This window comes from Pteropus vampyrus, unplaced genomic scaffold (genome assembly GCF_000151845.1).
Source record: "Pteropus vampyrus isolate Shadow unplaced genomic scaffold, Pvam_2.0 Scaffold303, whole genome shotgun sequence".
NCBI lineage: Eukaryota > Metazoa > Chordata > Mammalia > Chiroptera > Pteropodidae > Pteropus > Pteropus vampyrus.
In genome coordinates, this window is record NW_011889084.1 from 1,213,858 (window position 1) to 1,234,718 (window position 20,861).

Consider the following 20,861-nt stretch of genomic DNA (forward strand, 5'->3'; position numbering starts at 1 on the left):
CTCCACTCCTAACCTTGACCCACCCTTGATTCTCTACCCAAGCGTGACCCCTAGCCAAGAACTTAGCCCAGAGCAGACTTAGTCATGACTGACCTTGACCTCGACTCCATGCCTGACCCTGGCCCCAAAGTCGAGCCCCACTTCTTCTGACAAGCCCAGGCTGGATGCAGATCCATGGGCCAAGCTCAGGAGGTCCAGCAGCAGTAGGGCTGTGTCTTGGGTGCTCCTACCCTGGGGTCACGAGTCCAGAGCAGGAGAGGTGCAGTGTCCCCAGGCCATAGTGGCCACACTCACCTGTGCCCCGCTTGGGCCGTGAGGACATCAACTTGGCTTTCAGGAAGCTAGTGACAAAGCGCCTGGCATCATGCTGGCTGAGTGTCCCTGCCCTGAATGCAGCCACCATACTGCCAAAGAAATCCAGGCCTATGGCCTGGTCGCGAGGACTGGAGACTCCACACCCTGGGGCCGTCCAGTCCCTCCTCCCTCCCCGCAAGTAGAAACCCTGTGATAGGAGCTACTGGGGACACCACTCGGGTGTTGAGGTGGCCATACGACCAACGCTCAGGCCTGGACAGGCTGGTAGAGGGTCGGCTGTATGCTCCTCCCTATGTTCGGGGCCAGCTCAACCCTCCACCCCATCCCAGGGCACTGTCCTACCTCCTGCACCTGCATCCACAAGCTGGGGCTGATGTAGGTGGCCAGGGGTCCCAGAGACTTCAGCCCCTCTAGGTTCCAAGAGCTAGGGGGCCTGGTGTGTGGGAAGGGATTGTTGTGTCAGGTCTGGAGCAGCACGCCAGCCCCTGGAAGCCTGTTGCCCTTCCCTGAGCACACAGTCCCCAGAGCCTGCCCTTCTGGGGACATTTCACCTACCCAGAAGAGACTCTCCACCCAGGCTCTGGGGCAGGGGAATCGAGGGGCCCAGCAGGTATTGGCAGCACCCCCAAAACTGTGCCCCAAAGGCTGCAAGGTCAGAGTGGGGCTGTGAGCTAGGTCAGAAGTTGGGGGTCAACAGGGCTGTGGAATAGAGACCTCCTGGACCCAAACTCCAGGCTGCCTCCTGTCTCATCTCCAGAAGGAAGGCCTGGGCAGAGGCGATGGGTGCCCCCACCCACCCGAACATGGTCCTCCCGCTGGCCAGCAGTTTGTTGAGGGCAGCCTGCTGGGCAGGGGTCAGGCGGGGGCAGCGCTGCAGGTTCTGTAGCACGTGGGGGTCCGAGGCCACTATGATGGATGCATCCATGTCACACACCAGGATTCCAAGGAGCAGTAGGTCAGAGGCACTGAGCCAAGGGTGGCGCCCTCCCTACAGGACAGCAGATTAGCAAGAGCCTGGCCCCATGGCCCACCCGCTCGTCCTGTCCCATCCGAGGGGCCTACCAGGCAGGCCAAGGCTGAGTGCTGCAGGGCGGCCCTCTGGTCAGGCAGGTTGGCCAGCAGTTCTGTGTCCCCCTGAGCTGCACGGCGGGTGAAGGCCCGGCAGTCGGCTTCCCTCACCTGTGCCAGGCTGCGGGCAGGCGGGGTGCTGTCGGGAGGGCGGGGCCAGCCAGGGGTCCCAGAGACCCAGAGGAGGCATGCTCAGCCCGCTGGCCAGATGCTGGGTGGGAGTGGGAGGCACTCACTTATAGAAGAGCAACAGGTCTGGTGGGTGGAGTGCGAAGTCGCCCTGGAGGCCATGCTGGGCGGCCAAGTTGGCAAGACAGCTGAGCTGGGCAGGGCGTATGGTGTGTCACTCCCTTGCCCAGCCCCCTCAGTGTGGGGCCCTTGCCTGAGCCCCCTTCCGTCCACCCCCGTGTCCACTCTATTTCCTCCTCCCACCTGCCCATTCTGCGTCACCTGGACTTCATTGTCTTCCTCTTCCTGCCTCAACTTCCACATCAGAACGGCTTCAGAACGGGTCAAACCCAGGCTAAACAGTACTCCTCCCCGCCCCCAGCATTCAGGCCCTCTGCTCGCCACCAGCCCTATTGTGCCAGGGTGGCTCATCCCAATGCCACTCCTGCCCAGACTTCTTGTCTGGCTTGGCCTCCTTTGGGGTGGTTTCGAATTGATTACTAGCTTTATACTAACTTTATAATGAGACAGAATTATAGCTTTCCTTCCTTTCCTCTCTCCCTCCCTCCTTCCCTCTCTTCCTCTCTCCTTTTCTTCCTCCTTTTCTTCCTTTCCTCAAGCTCAAGGCAGTCCATGCTCGGGTCAGCTGTGAGTCGAGGTGAGCTCAGTTGGTCCCTTTCATAGCTCAGGGGAGAGGCCAGGAGGCTGGAAGATCTACCCCAGGGGCCCGAGCACCCTTCTCAAGGGGCACCATGTGCCAGATGGAGACAGGAAGGGGCCAGCACAGGCCAGGTGGGCAAACCCTCACCCAACCAAGAACAAGAGGCTAGGGTCTGCGGGAGACTGGCTAAAAAGTCCTGGAAATGATCCAAAGCAGGCCACAATGGAGAACCACCTAAGGAGGGACCCCTGACTTCTGTCACCTCGGGGTCAGCCTAAGAGATGCCCCTTAGGTGGCTGTGAAGTTGGTAAGTTGGCCTATAAACAACCATATGCAGTGTCTCCAGCACAGCCCCCATGTTCCAGGTGAGCTCATTCTGTGTCCCAGCCATACAATCCTGGCCCTTGCTGCCCTGTGTCCTCTGATGAGAATGCCCTCCCTTCCTACCCATCTGCAGGGCTTACTCCCTCGAGACTGCCCTTGCCCTTAGACCCCGGCCCAATAGTGCCAACTGAGGTGGCTTACCTGCCAGGCTTTGAGGAGAACCTGCTGTGATGCCATCCTCCTGATCAGAGCCGAAAGCTGGTCCCGGGACAGCTGATTGGCTGGCTGGCACCAGAAGTCTTGCAGGAGGGAGGTGCTGGCATTGGGCAGAAGGAGGAGGGTACTGAGGGGTAGCACTGGGGGTGGGAGGAGCAGCCCAGACTGCAGCATGAAGGATGGAGGTCAGACTCCCAACACCAAAGGAGTGAGACACGGGAAGTGTGGCTGGCAGGGTCTTGCCAGAGGCAAGACTCCTACTTTACTCCCTCAGTCACTCCCTTACTTCCTCCCTTACTCTGCCTGTGAGCATCCACTTCGGGCTTTAAGCTATGAAGAAGGGTGGCCCCTGTCCAGAAGCTAGGTCTCTGCTTCCTTTGGAGGCCGATCCCAGTGATGGCTGAGGGTTTGGAAGAGATGTGGCCTGGGCACCTTCTGAGTGGCTTCAGCCAGTTCTGTCTCCTCACTGAGCCTTTCTCATGGTATGAGTCTAATAAAATCTGTGCATAGGGAGGGTCTTATGGGACTTTAGTCTGAGCCCAGCTGGTCCAACTTGGGCCTCCAGCCCTGCCTAGTCAGTCAACTGATTAATCAATTGATTGATGGCTGATCGGTGACCTCCAACCTCCAGGGAAAAAGAAGACAGCCAAGTCTAAGCAAAAGACCCTCCAGAAAGTACACGGAAAGAAAGCAGAGTCTGTATGGGGCCTGAGAGGGCAGTAAAGCCTCAGGGCAGAAGGAAGGGACCATGAGGACTCGGGATGAACAGTCATCAGCAGTGATTGCCTGCCAGGCCAAGGGGAACAGTGAGAGCAGTGTGGGGCTCAGGAGGGACCCCAGCCAGCTGTGATGGCCTGGGGACCCAGTCATCTGGACATGACTGATGCAGGACACTAGATGCTCTGGGCCATCTCAGGACAGGGTGAATGAATGATCTGGGCAGGCAGAGCCAGGCCCTCCACGTCAGAGCTGGGAGGCTGTGGCCCTGCCATAGCCACTCCTGAGCCACTGTGGGCAGACCGTGGAGGGGCTCCCTCCTTCCCATTTACCCCTCTCCCCCAGGCCTATCAGGGAATCAGCTGCAGGAAATGTGGTTTGTGGACTCAGAGCCTAGAAGAGGGGCTGGCACTCACGTGGCCCACACGTTGGCCCTGCTGGCATCCAGCCCTCCCTGGGAGAAGCCCTCAGCCGGGGGACGAGAGCAGTGGGCAGTAAGCCACATGAAGAGGATGAGGCCCAGGCTTACCGGGGCACCTGGAACAGAACAAGCCAGTAAGCAGCTGCCAGCTGCCTACCAGCACCATCTCGGGGCTGAGCCCTGTCTGGGAGTGAGCATATGAGTGGAAATGTCCAGCGTGGGTCTGCCCAGGGCTCCCTGTGTCCCACATGGGTCTATGACTACCCCGACACAGACACCACAGAAGCCATGTGGTCACCTGTGTGTGGCAGCCGGGGTCCAAGTATGGTGTGTGTGTTTGCGTGTGTGTCTGACCAGGTGAACATGCATGTGATAGTGTGTCTAACTCTATATATGCCTGACACTGTATGTGTGTTCCTAAAGGTACATGCATGTGATATACACACGTGTGGTGGCATGTACATGCCTGTAATGATGTGCATGCCAATACACTACATATGTACGCATATGTGATGGTGTGTATGCATGTGTAGCTGGTGGTATGTGTCTTTTTGTGTTTCTGGAAGCACGTGCACACATATGTGATGGCTTGTGTGTGTGCCTATCAGTGTCCACATATGTGTAATGACATGTATACGTGTTGAAAGCGTGTAACCATGTACATGCACCCAGCTAGTATACATGAATGCAAACTCCTTCTACCTCCATCCCTATGGTTCTTACCTTACAGTTTGAGCCCTGAGACCCACAAGCAGAGGGCCTGGGGTCAATCACCACCTCCTCCTGAGCCCCTTCTAGCTATGGCCTTCCTTGTCCTGCCTTGTCCTCACCAGGACCCCCCATATCCAGTGCCTTGCCTGCCCTCCTCCTTCCCTTTCTTGACCCCCATCCAGCTAGAGATGGGGTACACTGGGGCAGGACGCCTAAGTGCAGGCTCGGGAGGACTCGGTGGCTGGAATGCGAGCACCCTCCACATTTGCTGTGATTCCGCAGGTCATGCCGCCCCAGGGAACCCCTTCCATGAGGGGAGTCATCTCACCTGCTCTTGGGCCCATGGCTGTGTGGTGTGCACGTTCTGGCAGGAAGGTATTGGGGAAATGGGCAATGGGTCCGAGACAAGCTGGAGAGGAAATAGGAGCTGACAAGGCCATCCCCACTGCCTCTCCCCACCAGCCTCGGCCAAGGCGCACAGACAAGGGTGCTGTTCAGAATCACATAGGCTGGGCATTGTACAGGGCGGGTGACCTGAGCCTGGCTGCAGCGTTGTCTCTCTGTCTTTGGGGAGGGGCACAACCTAACAAACAATGAGTCTTTGGAAGAAAAGAGCCTTTGGAACAAAAGAGCCCACCAGAGGGGGTGCCAGACTTTTCTTATCACAGGTCAGGGCTCAGGTGATCTGCAGGCTGTGGCTCAGGCTGTAGAGTCTCCAATGAACAGATCTCTAGACAGTTATGGGGCATGGGGCAGCGGTGAGTCCCCATACGCAGTTGCGGGAGAGGCTTGCTAGTTTTCCAATCTGCCCAGGTGTGGCCGTGGCTTCATCCCCAGATCTGGGTGGCTCAGGCAGCTCTCTGCTCCTCTCTGAGCCTAAGATCTGGCCCCAGGCACAACCCACACTGCAGCTCTCTTGGGCAGCCCTGGCCATGGTGGAGACCAAAACTGTGAGGCCTGGTCCTAGGAGGTGAGGGGCATCAGGAAACTGACCCATGCTGCTCACTCCTGGGCACAGCCTTGCACAATCTGGCAGCTTTGGGCACCTGTGAGCCTCTGAACTCCACAGGGCCCTTGATGAAGACAAGGAGGTTACTGCTCCATGCAGGGAGCAAAATGAAGGCTCCGTGGGGCTTGGCTACATGTATGGGGCTGCAGAGGCCAGACTTAAAGCCTAGATCCTATGGATTTAGCTGGTGGTGGCCCCCAACCTGGCCCCAACCCCTCACCTGAACCCAAAGACCTTCTGCAGTAGAGGCTGGTGCTCCGGGGCTAGGTGGCAGCCGTCAGATGCAAGGGGTTGTAGATCAGGTGCCAGGTGCTCCAGACATTAGAGGTGCCAGCCTATCAAGTATATCAGCCCCTGCAGCTGAGCCCCTGGGCACAGCGGTGGTTCAGGGTGGGGGCACCAGTCTTCTTACTCTCCTCCATGCCTTTCCCAGCACCCTGCCCGTGAAGCCACCCACTCCTGCAGTGACACCCGCCAGGTAGACGTATAGGGGAGGGGCTGGAGCTGTGCCAGGCGACGCTGTTGTGTTGGCCCTTGGGGCCCCAGCACAGCGGGCACCTGCTCCCCAGTCCCCGGGGGAGTGGGAGGCTGAGCGCCTGGTTGGTAGCTGCCCAGCATAACCCCTTCCCACTGGGGGTTCCGTGCCTCAAGTGTTGCGTGTATTCATATACATGTACCCTTGCCTTCACTGTGTGTGCCAGTGTCTGCATGTGTACACAGGTGCCTATACACATCTATGTGTATGTGTGATGCCTGTTGCACACTGCATGGATATTAGGCACATGTGAACTCAATACGATATCTGGGTTTAGTGACGTGTGTCACTAAATGTTTCAAATTTGAGGGTACTAGAGCAGAGCCAGGTATGTTTACTCACACACCTGTGTGCTGGAGACGGGGAGGGTGTGTGGGCACCAGGGGGCAGCCTTAATGGTGGCGAGTGTCCCACACATGCTGGGGGGCCTACAGAGGGCCCAGGATGGGGCCAATCCACCAGGCAGGCCTTGGGGGCCAAGTAGGAAGGATGACTGCAGGAGGGACATTCCGACCTACCCATGAAAGCTTCTCTCCCGGCTGAAATGGACAGGGAGATGCCCCATGCTGACCCATGCTGACCCCTGACTTCCCTAGGCTCCAACTTTCACCACCTCCTAGGAGAGGCCTTAAGCCCCCACAGCCCAAGTTTAGCCTCTGCACAACCATCATTCACACCACAGGGCAATATGTGCCCAATGAGCTGGCCTCATGGCCAAGTAGAGGCACTGACCTGGACCTGGGGACCAATGGCTGGAGGGACCAGCTGAGGATCACTCCTGGCTCCTGCACAGACCCCCATGGGAGTCCAGGTTTGGGCCAAGAACTTGCTAGGGCTCTGGACACTGAGGAGTTTTGGGGGAGGGGGATGACATGTGGTGGTGGGGTTTCCACTCATCCCAGGGCTGGAGACTCCCACAGGCCAGAGTGGGAGCAGGAAGCAGCCAGTGAGTGCAGGACACATACTGGCCTGCCCACCATGGGCTTTGCCTCTCAGGCAGCCCTAGGCCCAGGCTGGACAAATGACCACAGTGACAGAGCAATCACTAGGCTGTAGAGCCACACTCAGCCCTGGCTCTTCCACACGCTGCCTCATTGAATCGGCCCCACCCACGGCATAGCCAAGATGTCCAGATGAGGAAACTCAGGCCAAGAGACTGAGCAACTTGCCTGCAGCCACGCAAATGGGGAGGGGTATCAGACCCTACACCCTGGTGGTCGGGCACCTGTGTGTGGGATGTGGGGGGGCTGGGGGCAGCGGCAGAGGGGAGGTTAGGTAGGTCTCAGCAGGGAGGTGATATGCCTCGAGGTAGAGGGTTCAGGGAGCGTGAGAACTGGAAAAAGCAGGGTGCACCTGGACAGAGCCTGTCCATGCTATTCCACTGCACCCACCGCGCCGGTCATGTTTGGCACAACACAGCAACCACTGACCATGTGAGCAACAGGAGGTCAGTCTGCTACAGATGAGGAAACAAGAGGTACGGAGCAGGAGCTGGGACTGAGCAGGAGCTGGGACTTGGTCTCTACAGAGGACCCATGGAGGTTGCCTCCAGCTCCATCTCAGCTGAGATCCTGCAGTGATCATAGGTTGGCCCAGCTCAGTGCAGGAACATGGCACCTGACTGGCTAGTGACCTAGGTGACAGCCCTCTTTTGGTGTGGTGGTGGTGATGGGGGGCAGTGGCTCTATGAGGGACCCTAGTGAGATCAGATGAACGCTCTAGTGCTTTTGGCTGGGAGGGCTCGGGGTCTTTCAGCTTCTCCCTAACCAGGGTAGCCGGGTGCTCATTGTATGGAGGGCGGGGCGGGGGGAGGACAAGTCAGCAGCCAGGCCCATGAGGTCTGCCCAGTGCAGGGACTGAGGGAGTCTGGGTGTGCTCCACAACCCCAACGTCAGAATCACTCATAGCTGTTCGCAGGGTTAGTCACTAAACCTTTTTATTCCAAGTCCTAAAGCCCAACTGTACTTGGAGTGATGTGAATGTGTTGTAGAGAATGGAGGAGGCAGGGGTCAGGTTGCCCTTGCTCCCAGGCTGAGGTCTGATGGCCTGTGGCTGTGTGGGAGGATGCTGAAGAGCTGCACATATGTCAGGCCTGAGGGGACGGCCTAGACCCACCCCCGTGTGTGATGATCAGGATGCTGGTGGGGAGGGAAGCCCATGGGCAGTGTCCAGCAAAAGCCAAGGCACAAGGCAGGACCAGCCAGGCAGGGGACAAGTCAGGGTCTGCAGGTGGAGAGGACTCAGCTAGACTGAGGTAATGGCACAGATAGTCTGAATAGAGTGAGGAGCAGGGTGCTCTGAGGAATGAACTGGGGGACCAGAAGCCCACCCATGTTCTCTTCCAGGGCAACACTGGCCAAGTCTACGAAATGGGCTTTGGGAGCGAAGCTTTGGAGTCCGAAAGGGTTTCTGGAGGACAGGCAAGCCTTGGTTTTCCCCGGAGGGCTGGTCCCACAGCCCTGAGCCCTTCATCCTCCAGAATCAAAGCTGCCTGGCTCCCCCTGCTGGCCCTACTGGCCCCTCCTCAGGCCTGGCCACTACAGCCAATGTGGAGCCTCAGTCCTCTTCCACTGGCACACCCCTGCCTTAGGATGGGCTTAGAGCTCTGACCCACAGCCCCCATCTGCCTGGGTGCCCCAGCCTGTACTCCACTCCCACACTCTCAGTTGTCTGGCTCCAGTGTCCACTCTGACAGCCACTGAAGGCATGAGGCACGCTGTGCCTCTGTCTCAGGGGGCTTGGCAGGGGGTGGTGGAGGCCGGCCTGGCCCAGGCAAGGACATGGAGGGGCTGCAGGGCCTGGGGCCCCCTTCTGTGGGCTCAGGGTCGGGGGCAGCCCGTAGGACCTGGACAAGCTGGTCCAGAGGCTGCACCAGGGTGTGGGGGCTCCAGCAGGCATCAAGGGTGGGCAGGAAGGGGTCCGGTGTGCGGGCCTCCACACACTCAGCCTGCGTGGGGATCCGCAGGTAGAAGGCGTGCAGCATCATGCGGAATGGTTGGTCCTCCCTGCCTGAGGCCTGCCCGTAGGTCAGGTCGCCCACAATGGGGTGACCAAGGGCACTGCAGTGCACGCGAAGCTGGTGCGTCCGGCCTATATGGGAGAGGGGACCAGTCAAGAGAAGGCACCACTCCATGATCACCCCCCACCATTCACATCACACCTGGCATTGTTCCCTGCTGCCACCTTGGAACCTCATGCAACACTTGGGAACAGCAGCCCTCCATGTTTCTTGCTACAGACAGGACATTAGAGCTCAGAAAAGGAGTCAACTTTTGGGGTCACCTCTGGTGAAGGCAGGGCCAGGGTAGTACTCAGTCCACTGGAGAACCCAGGCCAGCTTTCCCACTGCCCTCACATCCAGGCCAGTGAGACCCTGTGTGAGGCAAGAACCACAGGACCGGGGGGTCGAGTATGTGGCAGAGGATCAGCTTTGCCAGAGATGGTTCGGTGGCTCTGGCCAGGCTACTCTGCTTCTGTGCCTCAGTTTCCTCTCCTACGTAACACAGATGCTGCAGTGCACTATGAAAGGAAATGCTGATGCTAGGCATCCATCACAATGGGGGCAGGATACTGTCAGCAGGCAGTGAGGGGCCGGGGCAGCTTCCCGGCCTCTTGCTCCTGAACATACCTGTGAGGGGCTGCAGCAGCACTTTGGACACGGGGTCACCTGCATACAGCCCATGTTCCAGGACGACGAGCTCCGTGAGGCTTGGTTTCGGGTTCTCACAGCCTGGGTGGAGAAAGGCAGGCTGTGAGGGTTGGCCAGGCCAGCCCTGAGCCGTGGGACTCCAGTCCAATCCAGTATAAGTCAGCTGCCCAGATTGGCCTCACCCACCCAAGGTCCCCTCTCTATGAAACATGCCCCAAAGCCCCTGCCCCCTGGCCCACTGTACCGTGGGTGCCCTCGATGCACATGGTGTGGGCCCGACCCTCTGTGTTGTTCCTGCCGATAGCATAGCTGATGGTCATCCGGCTTTCCTGTACATGTCCCCGAACCTGCCGGGCAGGGGAGCCCACTGACACTCAAGGCCTGCCAAAGTGGGCTAAACAATGGAGTCCCCATGGCTCCAGGACAAACCAGGACTTACCAAGGCCAAGTAAGCCTTGGTGACTCGCCGCTCCTTGAAGCACTTGTAAGCGCTGCCTGCAGCTGCCTTGTTCAGGGCCACACAGAGTGCCCCGCTGGTAGAGAAGTCCAGCTGGTGGCAAAACCTGGCATGGAACAGAAGGTTAGCAGTGGCTAGGTTGGGGGCAGCCACTTCCCTCCAATGGAGGCTGCCGTGAGCTACTTGTGCTGCACTTCCACATACATAGATACCTGAACCCATAGTAAGTGTCTGGGTCGGCCAGCTCAGGGAAGCGATGCCGAAGCTGCTTTTGGAGGGTTAGTGTCTCCCTCCACGTCTTGCTGTCAATACGCACATCCCAGTGCTTGTTCACCACCAGGAAGTCATGGCTCCGGTACACAATGGACAGGTTCTCCATGCTGCCTGGCTCCATGACAAGGGCCTATAATGCAGGGCAAGCATGTAGAGTGGAGGTTGTGGGGTGACCAGCCAACATCCGGGTCCTGCCCAACTGGGGTGGACAACTTGGGGTTGACCCAAGGTCTGAAGCCACTCATGCTGTATGTCAGGCAAGTAGGTGCACCTACTGTGTGCCTGCACCCAATGGACTCCTTACTACCTTCACCCCTAAACCAGGCTTGAGAGTATCAGTGGAAATAGGGGTGTGGCCAAGGTCAGGAGAACCAATGTTGCTCTGACTGTGGGGCAGTCCTGCCCAGACCCAGGCCTTGGGCTAAGCAGTCTTGCTCTCCAGCCCGTTCCCACCAACCCTTCCCGACAGATCAGGAACAGGCAATAGAGGACTTTTCTAGAGCGGGGAGGGGACAAGGACAGGGGCTTCTATGCCCCCACGGCCTGGGGCGGGGGGCAGGTCAGCCGGGTGCAGGAGTGGGGAGCGCTAGGTTCAGGGATGGAGTGGAGTCCACTTTCGCCCCCACGCCTCTGGCAGACACCCTTTCCTCCGCCTCCCCTCCGAGGAAGCTCCCACCTCTGGCATGTGATGGGCACAAGCTGAGGAGTTCTGGGCAGATCCCGGCTAAGAGCCCCTCCCGCGCCCCCGCCCACTCCGGAACCCACCTGCAGTCAGGCCGCGCCGTCCGGGCCCCCAGTACCGATGTCTGGTCTTAGATCCAGCCCCCGCGTCCCCGCGCCAACATGACCTACGACCCCGGAGCCGTCGCTCGGGCCACGGGCCGCGCCCCGCCGGGCCCGGCCTGCGCGCGCAGCCCCGCCCACGCCCCGCCTACGTAATCGGACAGGCGACAGTGAGGGCCAATGAGCAGCTCCCTGAATCCGCCGCTCGGGCTCCAGAGCATTGACTCGGCCCCGCCCGGCCTGTGAGCACAGCCCCGCTCCCGCCCCGCCCGCTGACCAATGGCGAGCGCCGCCAGGCATATCGTCCGTTGATTGGAGGCGCCGGGACGCTGTGGGTAGGAGAGGCGCACAGCGGCCGCGCGGGAAGTTCGGAGCGAGTGGTGGGGTCAGGCAAGTCCCGCGGGTGCGCACCGCCATGGAGGACTACGAGCAGGAGATGCACGGCGTCGAAGACAACTTCCACAGCCAGTTCGCGGCCGAGCTTGAGGTGCTGGCCGAGTTGGAAGGTGAGTGCGAGTCCTGCCGCGGCCTCGTCACTCATACCTGAACAGAGTCCTGGTCCGTCCCCGGGAGTCTGCGAGGCTGCACGGAAGAGGGGAGGCGAGCGAAGGCCAGAGGCAGCAGCGACCTGGGGGGCGGGGGAAGCGCTGGAGAGAGAAGGGCCTTCCAGCGCTGCTGTGTGTGGAGGCCGGCTGTCTTGAGGCGGTTGCTGTGAATCTTCTCTCCCTACAGGGACAGCGGCCCTGTCACCTTCCAGGAGCCCCCGGCCCACGGTGGGCCGGATCCGGCTTACTTTCGAAGAGGCTATTGCTGGAGGGGACGTTGCTACTCCTTGCACTCCAGGTGGACCTTCAGAATACCGAAAGGGCAGTGCCAAGAAGAGGCAGCTGGCCACCAACGTCCAGAGGGACAGGCCCCTGCTCCAAAGTATGTTGCAGGAACGCTGAGCACAGGGGTAGAGTTTGAGGCATGGGAAGTGCCTTTCTTCCTTCCCAGAGTGTGTGTCTGTCCCCAGCCCCCAGGGTCAAGCGGCCCAGGCTGGAGGCGGTCAAGAGGCTGAACTTCGGCTTGGATGAGATGGAAGAGCCGCCGCTTCCTGACTTCTCTCCTCAGGACATCACCCCCCCACCGAGTCCTGAGATCCCCGCTGATCTGTGGGGCGAGAGGTGTGTGTCTTGGGGCACAGGTGTTCTAGGGAGACTTGGAAGGATCTCGATCCTTGGACAGGGCCTGGGGCTAGGGGCCTGTAGGAGGGCTTGGTTGCTGAGGATGGATCCAGGGCTCTCGCTTGAGGGTAACGGGAGGCAAGAGTCCCAAGACAGTCCTGGTCCCTTCTTAGGCCCATGGATGCTGGTGCTGACACGAGTCTTATACAGACATCACCAGCCACCCACAATCCTGTCCTGAGGCGACCCCCTGTTCTGGAGGACTATATCAATGTGACCTCAACAGATGGTGATCGGGTCTTTCTGGTGCTTCGGGCTGACCCAGTGGGAACTGGGGTACAGGTGGGTGCTGTGCGGCCATAAGAGGAAGGTGGGGGTTCATGATCCTCCTGCACGGTTAAATGGGCTTGAAGCTGCCCAGGAAAGGGTCCTGGGCATCATATCCACACTGGGACCCTGGGGACTCCCTAGGAAGTCCACCTGGCCTCCAGTCATCCACCTTGTCTCCCTCCTCCTGCCCTTCTCCCTCCCCTTCCACCTCCTACTTCTGCTCCCTCCTTTCCTATTGGTTTTTCCCCTTGGAGTCCCTGGTTAGAGAGGGGCTTCTCCATCTCTTGGCTTGCTGATGCTAGGGAGTACCACCTGGGTCCCTGAGCACTGTTGGGAGGGGTGGTCTGTGGGTAACCCTATGATCTTGGAGGGGGCCCAGAGGTGACTGTTACTCTTCCTCCACCACAGAGCCCTTTCCCAGACATCCGGTGGCGTGGCCGTGACCAGCTGGACTTGCTAGGTGTGTCCTTCGCCTCTCTGAAGGAGCAGGTCAACAATGAGGTGAGATCTGCTGGGGTTTGCTGGGAGGGGAAGAGGTAACTCTCAGGTGACCGTGGCTGGCTAGGCCATCTTGATCCTAATCCCTATTGCTTGCACAGCGGCGGCAACGATTGCTCGAAGAGGCACAGCAGCTCTCAGATACACTGCACAGGTGATGTAGTGGACCCTTCTGGCCCTGAGATCCTTACGGGTTCTTGGACTGCTGACCCCCAGCCTGAATTCTGGGAGGGGGTGGCCCCTGCATGGGGTTAAGGCCTAGGAGCTCAGGGCACAATGTTCTCTAGCCTCAGGTCAGAGGAGATAGAGGAAGAGGCCCAGCCCTTGGGGGCCCTTGAGGAGGAGCCAGCCAAGAGCCAAGACGACTCCCAGCACTGCCTCTGGGTGGACAAGTTTGCGCCCCAGCACTACATGGAACTGCTCAGTGACGACGTGAGGCCTTGTTTTTGCTTATGTGTGACTGGCTTCCTTGTTCCCAGGAGCGGGGAATTCAGGATCCAGCCAAACCATATATTGACAGCTACGGGGCAGTTGGGATGGAGGGCAGGGCTCTGATCAGCTTTGCTGAGTTGTAGATTGGGACAGGACATTAGAGCTCAGAAAAGGAAGCCAGGACTGGAGGCCAGGTGAACTTCCTAGGGAGTCCCCAGGGTCCCAGTGTGGATATGATGCCAGCATGCTGCTGGTAACCTGTGATGTGGGCTGGGGATCCAGGGCACGCCGGCTTGGAGCCTCTGTTTCCTTTCCCGCTCTCTCAGCAGCTGATGCTCCTGGGATCATCCCTGATGATAGCGGGGACTCCTGGAGAAGTTAGGACCAGGGCTTATGGAGACAGAGGCCCCTTTGTGAGCCCCACTCTGCCATTCACTGGCAGGGTGACTGGTGCCAGTCACTTGTCACAGCCTCAGCGTCCCCCTGTGTCCCCAAGCTTATGACAGCATAAGGGTCAAGCCTTGGGAATCTTTGGTGCTGGTGGTCCCCCTAGGCAATGCCTCCTTTCCTGCAGTTCACCAACCGCTGCCTCCTCAAGTGGCTAAAGCTGTGGGACCTGGTGGTATTCGGCCAAGAGAGGCCAGCCCGGAAGCCCAGGCCCAGTGTGGAGCCGGTCCGGGTTGGCAAGGAGGCCATAGCCTCCAGCAAGTGGAAAAGCCACGAGCAGGTGTTAGAAGAGATGCTGGAGGCTGAGCTGGACCCGAGCCAGCGGCCCCGGCAGAAGGTGAGCCCCATTTGGCTGCACTGTATACTTCTCTTATCCCAGGGGTTATACTCATTGGCTGGCACGTTTGTAGCTTTTGAAGGTCATGAGGCACACACATTTACTGCCCCGAAAGCTGTGGGCATGATGATGTCAGGGTCTTGGTGTAGGATGTCAATGACACGAGTGTGATTTGAGTTGTTCTTGTGATGACTCAGGTAGAGTCAGTGTTCCTTGAAGGGCCTTGCACCTCCCGAAGGATGATTGTGGTGGACAGTAAGTGGTTTCAGGGGGTCAGTCATGTCAGTAACAGCTGTGTCCGTTGGGTTCCTCTATTACTTGATTTATGTAGGGCTTTCTCATTCTGAAGCACTGACTCTGAGCCATGAACATGCTGGTATTCTTGTTTGGTGACTGCGATGGGGTGGGGGCTCATCTCCCAGTGCCAAAGCCTCACAGGCTAGGATTTTCAGCCTCTGTGATTGGGCCCAGGAACTCCCTGAAGTGGTGTAGGCTGCAGCATGTTTTCATATATCTGGGCTGTAGGTGGCGCTGCTGTGTGGACCCCCAGGGCTGGGCAAGACCACTCTGGCCCATGTGATTGCAAGGCATGCTGGGTACTGTGTGGTAGAAATGAATGCAAGGTGAGTGGAAGGGAAGGCCTAGACACTGAGTTTCTCTTCTGTCCTGACGTGTCTGGCTGAGTCAGGGACACCAGTGGATTAGAGGTGGGGCTGGGATCCCAGGGACACTGGCTGTGGACCACACCCCTTCTCGGGTCACTGGGATTTGGGGTCTTCTTGTGTGGTATTCTTAAGGTGTAAGTGTGGCAGCACGGCCCTGGAGGACCGTCCTGCCAGGGGCACTGGCTGCTGCCCTGGCCCAGGCCACAACTGCCCCGATAGCCCCTGCCTCGCCTCATGGTTCCAGTGATGACCGCAGCCCTGAGGCCTTCCGCACGCATATCGAGGCTGCTACGCAGATGGAGTCGGTGTTGGGTGCTGGTGGGAAGCCTAATTGCCTGGTCATTGACGAGATCGATGGGGCCCCCACGGTGGGCCTCCTGGATTATTGCCTGGTGGGTGGGCGGGTGGGCCAGCAATGGGTGCTGTGGCTCATTGCACCTGATGCATGTCTCCCCAGGCTTCCATCAATGTGCTCCTCAGCATCATCGACCGCAAGGGCCCAAAGGAGGCAGAGCCTGGGGACCTGGCTGGGCCAGCGGGCAGGGGGCGGCGGCGGCGGGCAGAGGGAGGGCTCCTGATGAGGCCAGTCATCTGCATCTGTAATGACCAGTGAGTGGGGTGGAGTGGGGTCTTGGGGGTAGGGGACCGAGGAGTTCTGCTGGGCGGGGCTTCCACAGGAGGGCAAAGGTCCCCTGGGGGGACATGACCATGCCCCTCCCAGCCACCCAGTAGATTTGAGTCTGGGATTTGGCACTAAGGTCCCCCGCAGCCCCGCTATGCTCATCCCACAGGTTTGCACCCTCCCTGCGGCAGCTGAAGCAGCAGGCCTTCCTGCTCCACTTCCCACCCACACTGCCCTCCAGGCTTGTGCAGAGATTACAGGAGGTCAGTGAGGGCGGGGGAGCCAGGATGGGAGTGGCACAGGGCCCAGGCTGCATGGCTGACAATGGGGTGGGGGGACATGGTCCTTGTCCTGGTCTCAATCACCCCTCCCCTCTCATCCAGTGCTGCATTCCCTCTGCTGTCCCCAGCACCCCATTCCTCTGGTTGGCCCAGGTCCTGAGAGTGAGGGTGACTGGATCACTTTAGTCTCTGGTGGTGGTTGGTCCCTAGTGGGGAGCGAGGCCAGTCAGCAGGATCCGTAGCCTTTGTCCCGCTAGTAGGATAAGAGCTGTTACCTATTTCTAGGAAAGAGGTAGCCACAGGGCAGGGGCTCTGGGGAGGTGGACACTCACACTCCTGCCTCCTGTAGATCTCTGTACGTCAAGGCCTGCAGGCCGACCCAGGTGTGCTGGCAGCCCTTTGCGAGAAAACAGACAATGACATCCGTGCCTGCATCAACACCCTGCAGGTGGGCAGGGGGCAGCTGGCTGTGGTGGGGTGGAGCAGGGAGCAGCTACCCCTCACCTCCCATACCCCGTGTCTAGTTCTTGCATGGACAGGGCCAGCGGGAGCTGAGTGTTCGGGCTGTGCAGACCACACAAGTTGGCGTCAAGGATCAGCGCAAGGGGCTCTTCTCTGTGTGGCAAGAGATCTTCCAGCTGCCTCGAGCCCAGAGGTAGGCAGGGTAGGCAAAATGAGTGGGCAGGTCATCCAGCCTTGGCTTGGATGTCTGTGGCGCCCTAGTCCTGGTCACCAGACCCTGCGTGTGCAGGCTGGACCCCGCTTGGCCAACTGAGACCCAAGGCTGCCTAGGCCCTGCCTTCAGGGCTGTGCCTCGGCCTCCCCCACTGACCCCCCACCCCCGGGGTCACCTCAGGTTGGGAGGGCACTGCTAAGAGGAATAAAGTAGGCGGGGGCTCCACTCCAGCCTCAGTACCCCCTCTGCAGGCGACGTGTGGGCCAGGACCCTACTCTGCCCACCCACATGCTCCTGCTGGGTGACGGGCTCACGGGCTGGGGACCCCATGCTGCCAAGGCACCCTTGACCATGGCCGCACAGCGGTTCTACCACATCCTGCATGTGGCCGCCTCCACAGGCGAGCATGAAAAGATGGTTCAGGTAATCACTACCTCAAATCTTTCCAGGGTGGGGGTTGGCGGGGAGGCAGGAGGCCAGCACCTGGCCATGTCCCCTCATCCCCAGACGGTGAGTGGGAGATGATTCAGATGGTGCTAAACTGGAGGAGAAGCAGGTGGAATGAGTGAGATGAGGCAGACATGGAGCATCAGGGAGACTTCCGAGGGGACTGTGAGCAGGACGGAGGGCCAGAGGAAGGGCTGGCTGGTACCAGGAGGGGAATGGCTAGCATAGGCTTTGCGGGAGATGAGGTGGGTGGTGGGGTGTTGTTCGATTGATGGGATCACTGGCTGCCAGGTGTAAATCAGTGTGAGGGGCAGTGGCAGCAGCTGGGCGGCCTGACCCAGTGGCTGGGAGAGGACGTGAGCTACAGTAATGGGGACATGTGGGTTAGAGAGCAGGTGGGGTGAGATTTTGGCCAGAGCAGGTGGCGGAGATGCCCCCCTGTCCCCCCACAAAGCCTGGCCTAAGCTGCCTCCCTAACTAAGCAGCTTTGTGTTAATGGCCAGGGATCCGTGCAAATCCGGAAATCCACAGTGCGGAGGACAGAGTGGTGGCGGGAGGGGGTGGGACTCCCGTATGGAAGGAGAGCGGGGGGCTCTGTCCTCAATTCTGGTGGACAGAACTTCCTAAAGGGAGGGGTTGGGAGTTGGGGGCTCTCTCCTGCACGTCTTGGTCAAACCAGAGTGGGGTGGCAGGTAGGCCTTCCTGTTCTCCTCTCAGGGTCCTATGGCTACTTGCTGGTATTTGCTGCTGCCCTGAGACCCCACACTTGCCAAGGCATTTGGGTGGTGAAGGGTCCCAGTGGGTGCTTTGGGGGGTTATGAGGCTGGAGGGGCTCAGGGACCTGCTGCCCACAGGGCCTGTTTGACAACTTCCTTCGCCTGCGGCTGCGGGACTCCAGCCTTGGCACCGTGTGCGTGGCGCTTGACTGGCTAGCCTTTGAGGACTTGCTGGGCCAGGCCGCCCACCATGGCCAGAGCTTCCAGCTGCTGCGCTACCGGCCTTTCCTGCCTGCAGTTTTCCACCTGCTCTTCGCCTCCAGCCACGTGCCAAGGATCGCCTTTCCAAGTAGTCAGCAGGAGGTACGCTCTGCACTCTGCTCCTGTCCAAGCTGAGCCTAGGGTCCTGGAGGGGTGGTCCTGGCTGACCTGATCCTGGTTCACCCTCCACTCCAGGCCCAGAACCGGATAAGCCGGGTGCAGAACCTGATTCAGACACTGGTGTCAGGTATCACACCGGCCACCCGCAGCCAAACCTCGCCCCAAGCCCTTGTCCTGGACACCCTCTGCCTTCTCCTGGACATCCTTGTGCCTAAGCTGCGCCCTGTGAGTGTTTCACTCAAGTGTAGGGGGTAGCTTCTAATGGGACAGGACCCCTAGCTGTGCTTAGCGCTGCCCATCTGCCCACAGGTGAGCACACAGCTGTACAGCACCCGTGAGAAGCTGCAGCTGGGTAGCCTTGTGGGCACCATGCTTGCCTATAGCCTAACCTACCGCCAGGAGCGCACGCCCGATGGGCAGTATGTCTACAGGCTGGAGCCGTGAGTTTGCACAGTACCTGGAGTAGGGGTTCCGGGAGGCTGGGCTGGAAATCTAAAAGCATGGCATTGGTGAGACTTGTGAGTCTGTTTCCCCATCTGTTAGGAGTTTGGGGGTATGTCAGTTCTAGCTCAGCTCTTTCTCGGATGTGCCTATGAGGTGGCCCCAGGGCAGGCATAGCCCCAAGACCTGAGGTTTACTGCAGAGCCTCTCACTGCTCCACTGTCCCCCAGGGGCCCTCTGGGGTGGCCTCTGGGGGACAGTGGAGCAGTGAGAGGCTCTGCAGTAAACCTCAGGTCTTGGGGCTATGCTCCCCAGCGCTCTTTCTCCATCCTGAGATGGTCCCGCTGCCCAGCAAGGGCCCTGGTGTATCTGGGATGCAGATATTCCTCTGTGCCAGTAGCAAGGAGGCAGTAGTGGTGGTTCCTGATCGTGCAGCCCAGCCTGAGCCCCAGCCCTGCCCTGTTGTCTTATTTCTCCTGCTACAGCCCTGGGGAGGTTCCTTCTCATATCAATATACAGTTGGGGATACTGAGGCTCAGGGATAATTCCCTGCTGGCCTGGGGCTAGGCCATGGCAGAGCCAGAACTGGACCCCGTCCTGCAGCTTTCACATTCTAGCATTTGGAGTCAGTCTGGTGGGTTGTCCCTGCTCTGTCTCTACTGAGTGGGTGCCCGGGTGTCTTGCCCCACCCACCTTGAGAGCAGGAACGTGGAGGAGGTCTGCCGCTTTCCTGAGCTGCCTGCCCGAAAGCCCCTCACCTACCAGGCCAAGCAGCTCATTGCCCACGAGATTGAAGTGGAGAAGATGCGGCGGGCAGAGGCCTTGGCCCGGGATAGGGACAGCTCCCAGGTGAGCCCAATCTTGGCTTGGGGCAGAGCAGGACCTGGTAGGACAGTGCCCTCGGAGTGGACACTGCCCCTTGAACAGCCTTGCCCCATCAGTTCTCTTTGCACCAACTTCCTGCAGGTAGACGGGAGGCCCCCCAAGACCGAGAGTCCACAGGGGGATGCTGGGGGAAAAGGGATACAGCCGCCTAACCCACGCAGCCATGAACAGTGGCTGGAGCGCATCCTGAAGAGAGCTGCCCAGGAGGACCAGGTGCGGGGAGTGGGGTGACAAGTGGCTGTGAAGGTGGGGCAGGGTGAGGCTGGGTGACCTTGGTGTAGGAGGGTTCTAATTCCTGAGGAGTCTGCCTAAAGGTCCAGCTCCCTGCTGCTCAGCAGGATGGGAATCCACCTAGGCTCAGTTTCTCTTCTGGGAAGGAAGGTGGGCTCTGCTGGCACCTTCTGCCTTGACCATGACCCTGATGGAGCAGGTGGCTATGAGGGTGGTGAGGGACAGAGGGAATACTTGCTGAGCAGGTCAGCTTGTAATGAGGGTAGGGGGCTAGGACAGGCGTCTACTCCCCTGACGTGGGCCATTGCTCAGAGTCTCCGTGAGACCTATCGTCCCTCATGGCATGGGTCTGTCTCCATGAGTCTGTCTCCATGAGCCTGACTGGTCACTCTTTTCAGGCGGAGAGAGATTTCTTCGGCCGTGTGGTTGTCAGAAAAGCAGCAGCCCTAAGCACAGGTATGTGTGGGGGCGGGGTGCAGAAGTGGTAGAGGGAGGGGCTGGATTCGGGCAGAAGATCAACCCTATGGCCCCCACAGAGGACACAGCCCCTGAGGTGGATGCAGCTGAGCGGCGCATGGGCACTGCAGTGGGCAGAAGTGACGTCTGGTTCCGCTTCAAGGAGGGCGTATCCAATGCTGTTCGGCGCAGCCTGCATATCAGGGACCTGCTGTAGCCGGGCCACACCAGATGCCATGGGATCACATTGGACACCCCAGTCCACACTGGACTCTCTGGGGTTACGCTGGATGCCCTGGTCCACACTGGACCCCTAGATCCATGCCAGATGCCCTGAGGCCATACCAGACCCCTGGTGTCCACTCCAGACACCCTGAAATCATGACTGACACTCTGTGGTCATGCTGAATATCCCCAGATCAACACCAGATGCCCTGGCATTGCTTTCTTTTCATTAGAAAATGTATAAAAGCACAGACATCCTGGAAAGTTTTTAAAAAAGTCACACCTTTACAGAGTTGTCCTCTTCACAAAGAGGCTCGA

The 20,861-nt window shown here is 59.3% G+C and overlaps 3 protein-coding genes across 5 annotated transcripts in view; 1 reads left to right on the forward strand and 2 right to left on the reverse strand.

The window, feature by feature from the left end:
- Positions 1-4,945, reverse strand: part of LOC105303374 (mesothelin-like protein) — an 8,166-nt gene extending 3,221 nt beyond the window's left edge. The window contains exons 1-8 of the mRNA XM_011376983.1: positions 4,930-4,945; positions 3,886-4,006; positions 2,738-2,879; positions 1,620-1,705; positions 1,378-1,504; positions 1,113-1,303; positions 658-748; positions 295-430 (exon numbers count right to left, since the gene is read on the reverse strand). Of these exons, the coding sequence (XP_011375285.1) occupies positions 295-430; positions 658-748; positions 1,113-1,303; positions 1,378-1,504; positions 1,620-1,705; positions 2,738-2,879; positions 3,886-4,006; positions 4,930-4,945 (910 nt within the window). The remainder of the gene's footprint in view (positions 1-294; positions 431-657; positions 749-1,112; positions 1,304-1,377; positions 1,505-1,619; positions 1,706-2,737; positions 2,880-3,885; positions 4,007-4,929) is intronic.
- Positions 4,946-8,064: 3,119 nt separating this feature from the next.
- Positions 8,065-11,446, reverse strand: RPUSD1 (RNA pseudouridylate synthase domain containing 1). Of its 2 annotated transcripts, XM_011376801.2 has the most exons (6): positions 11,290-11,446; positions 10,464-10,654; positions 10,234-10,357; positions 10,039-10,141; positions 9,774-9,875; positions 8,065-9,235 (listed from the first exon to the last, which is right to left on the reverse strand). In XM_011376801.2, the coding sequence occupies exons 2-6, from the start codon at positions 10,643-10,645 to the stop codon at positions 8,808-8,810; spliced, it is 939 nt and encodes a 312-aa protein (XP_011375103.1). In that variant the 5' UTR covers positions 10,646-10,654; positions 11,290-11,446; the 3' UTR covers positions 8,065-8,807. The 2 variants fall into 2 exon arrangements, with proteins under 2 accessions (XP_011375103.1, XP_023377189.1); XM_023521421.1 differs by lacking the exon at positions 10,039-10,141 and having other exon boundaries at positions 9,123-9,235.
- A 179-nt stretch (positions 11,447-11,625) lies between these two features.
- Positions 11,626-20,796, forward strand: CHTF18 (chromosome transmission fidelity factor 18). Of its 2 annotated transcripts, none has more exons than XM_011376815.2 (22): positions 11,626-11,813; positions 12,040-12,234; positions 12,323-12,473; positions 12,647-12,815; positions 13,212-13,304; positions 13,403-13,455; positions 13,589-13,733; positions 14,308-14,517; positions 15,043-15,140; positions 15,427-15,550; positions 15,640-15,791; positions 15,974-16,067; positions 16,435-16,533; positions 16,610-16,740; positions 17,013-17,184; positions 18,063-18,287; positions 18,381-18,530; positions 18,615-18,745; positions 19,451-19,595; positions 19,713-19,844; positions 20,261-20,318; positions 20,399-20,796. In XM_011376815.2, exons 1-22 carry the CDS (start codon positions 11,723-11,725, stop codon positions 20,533-20,535), a joined length of 2,955 nt encoding a protein of 984 aa, XP_011375117.1. In that variant the 5' UTR covers positions 11,626-11,722; the 3' UTR covers positions 20,536-20,796. The 2 variants fall into 2 exon arrangements, with proteins under 2 accessions (XP_011375117.1, XP_011375118.1); XM_011376816.2 differs by having other exon boundaries at positions 13,595-13,733.
- The last annotated feature ends 65 nt before the right edge of the window (positions 20,797-20,861 follow it).

Coding starts and splice junctions, on each gene's coding strand:
- CHTF18 (XM_011376815.2), top strand. CDS start 11,723: ATGGAGGACTACGAGCAGGAGATGCACGGCGTCGAAGACAACTTCCAC. Junction 14,518..15,042: donor GCCAGCGGCCCCGGCAGAAG/GTGAGCCCCATT, acceptor TCTGGGCTGTAG/GTGGCGCTGCTGTGTGGACC. Junction 15,551..15,639: donor AGATCGATGGGGCCCCCACG/GTGGGCCTCCTG, acceptor ATGTCTCCCCAG/GCTTCCATCAATGTGCTCCT.
- RPUSD1 (XM_011376801.2), bottom strand. CDS start 10,645: ATGGAGCCAGGCAGCATGGAGAACCTGTCCATTGTGTACCGGAGCCAT. Junction 10,358..10,463: donor GACACTTACTATGGGTTCAG/GTATCTATGTAT, acceptor GTTCCATGCCAG/GTTTTGCCACCAGCTGGACT. Junction 9,236..9,773: donor GCTGCTGCAGCCCCTCACAG/GTATGTTCAGGA, acceptor TCTCCCATATAG/GCCGGACGCACCAGCTTCGC.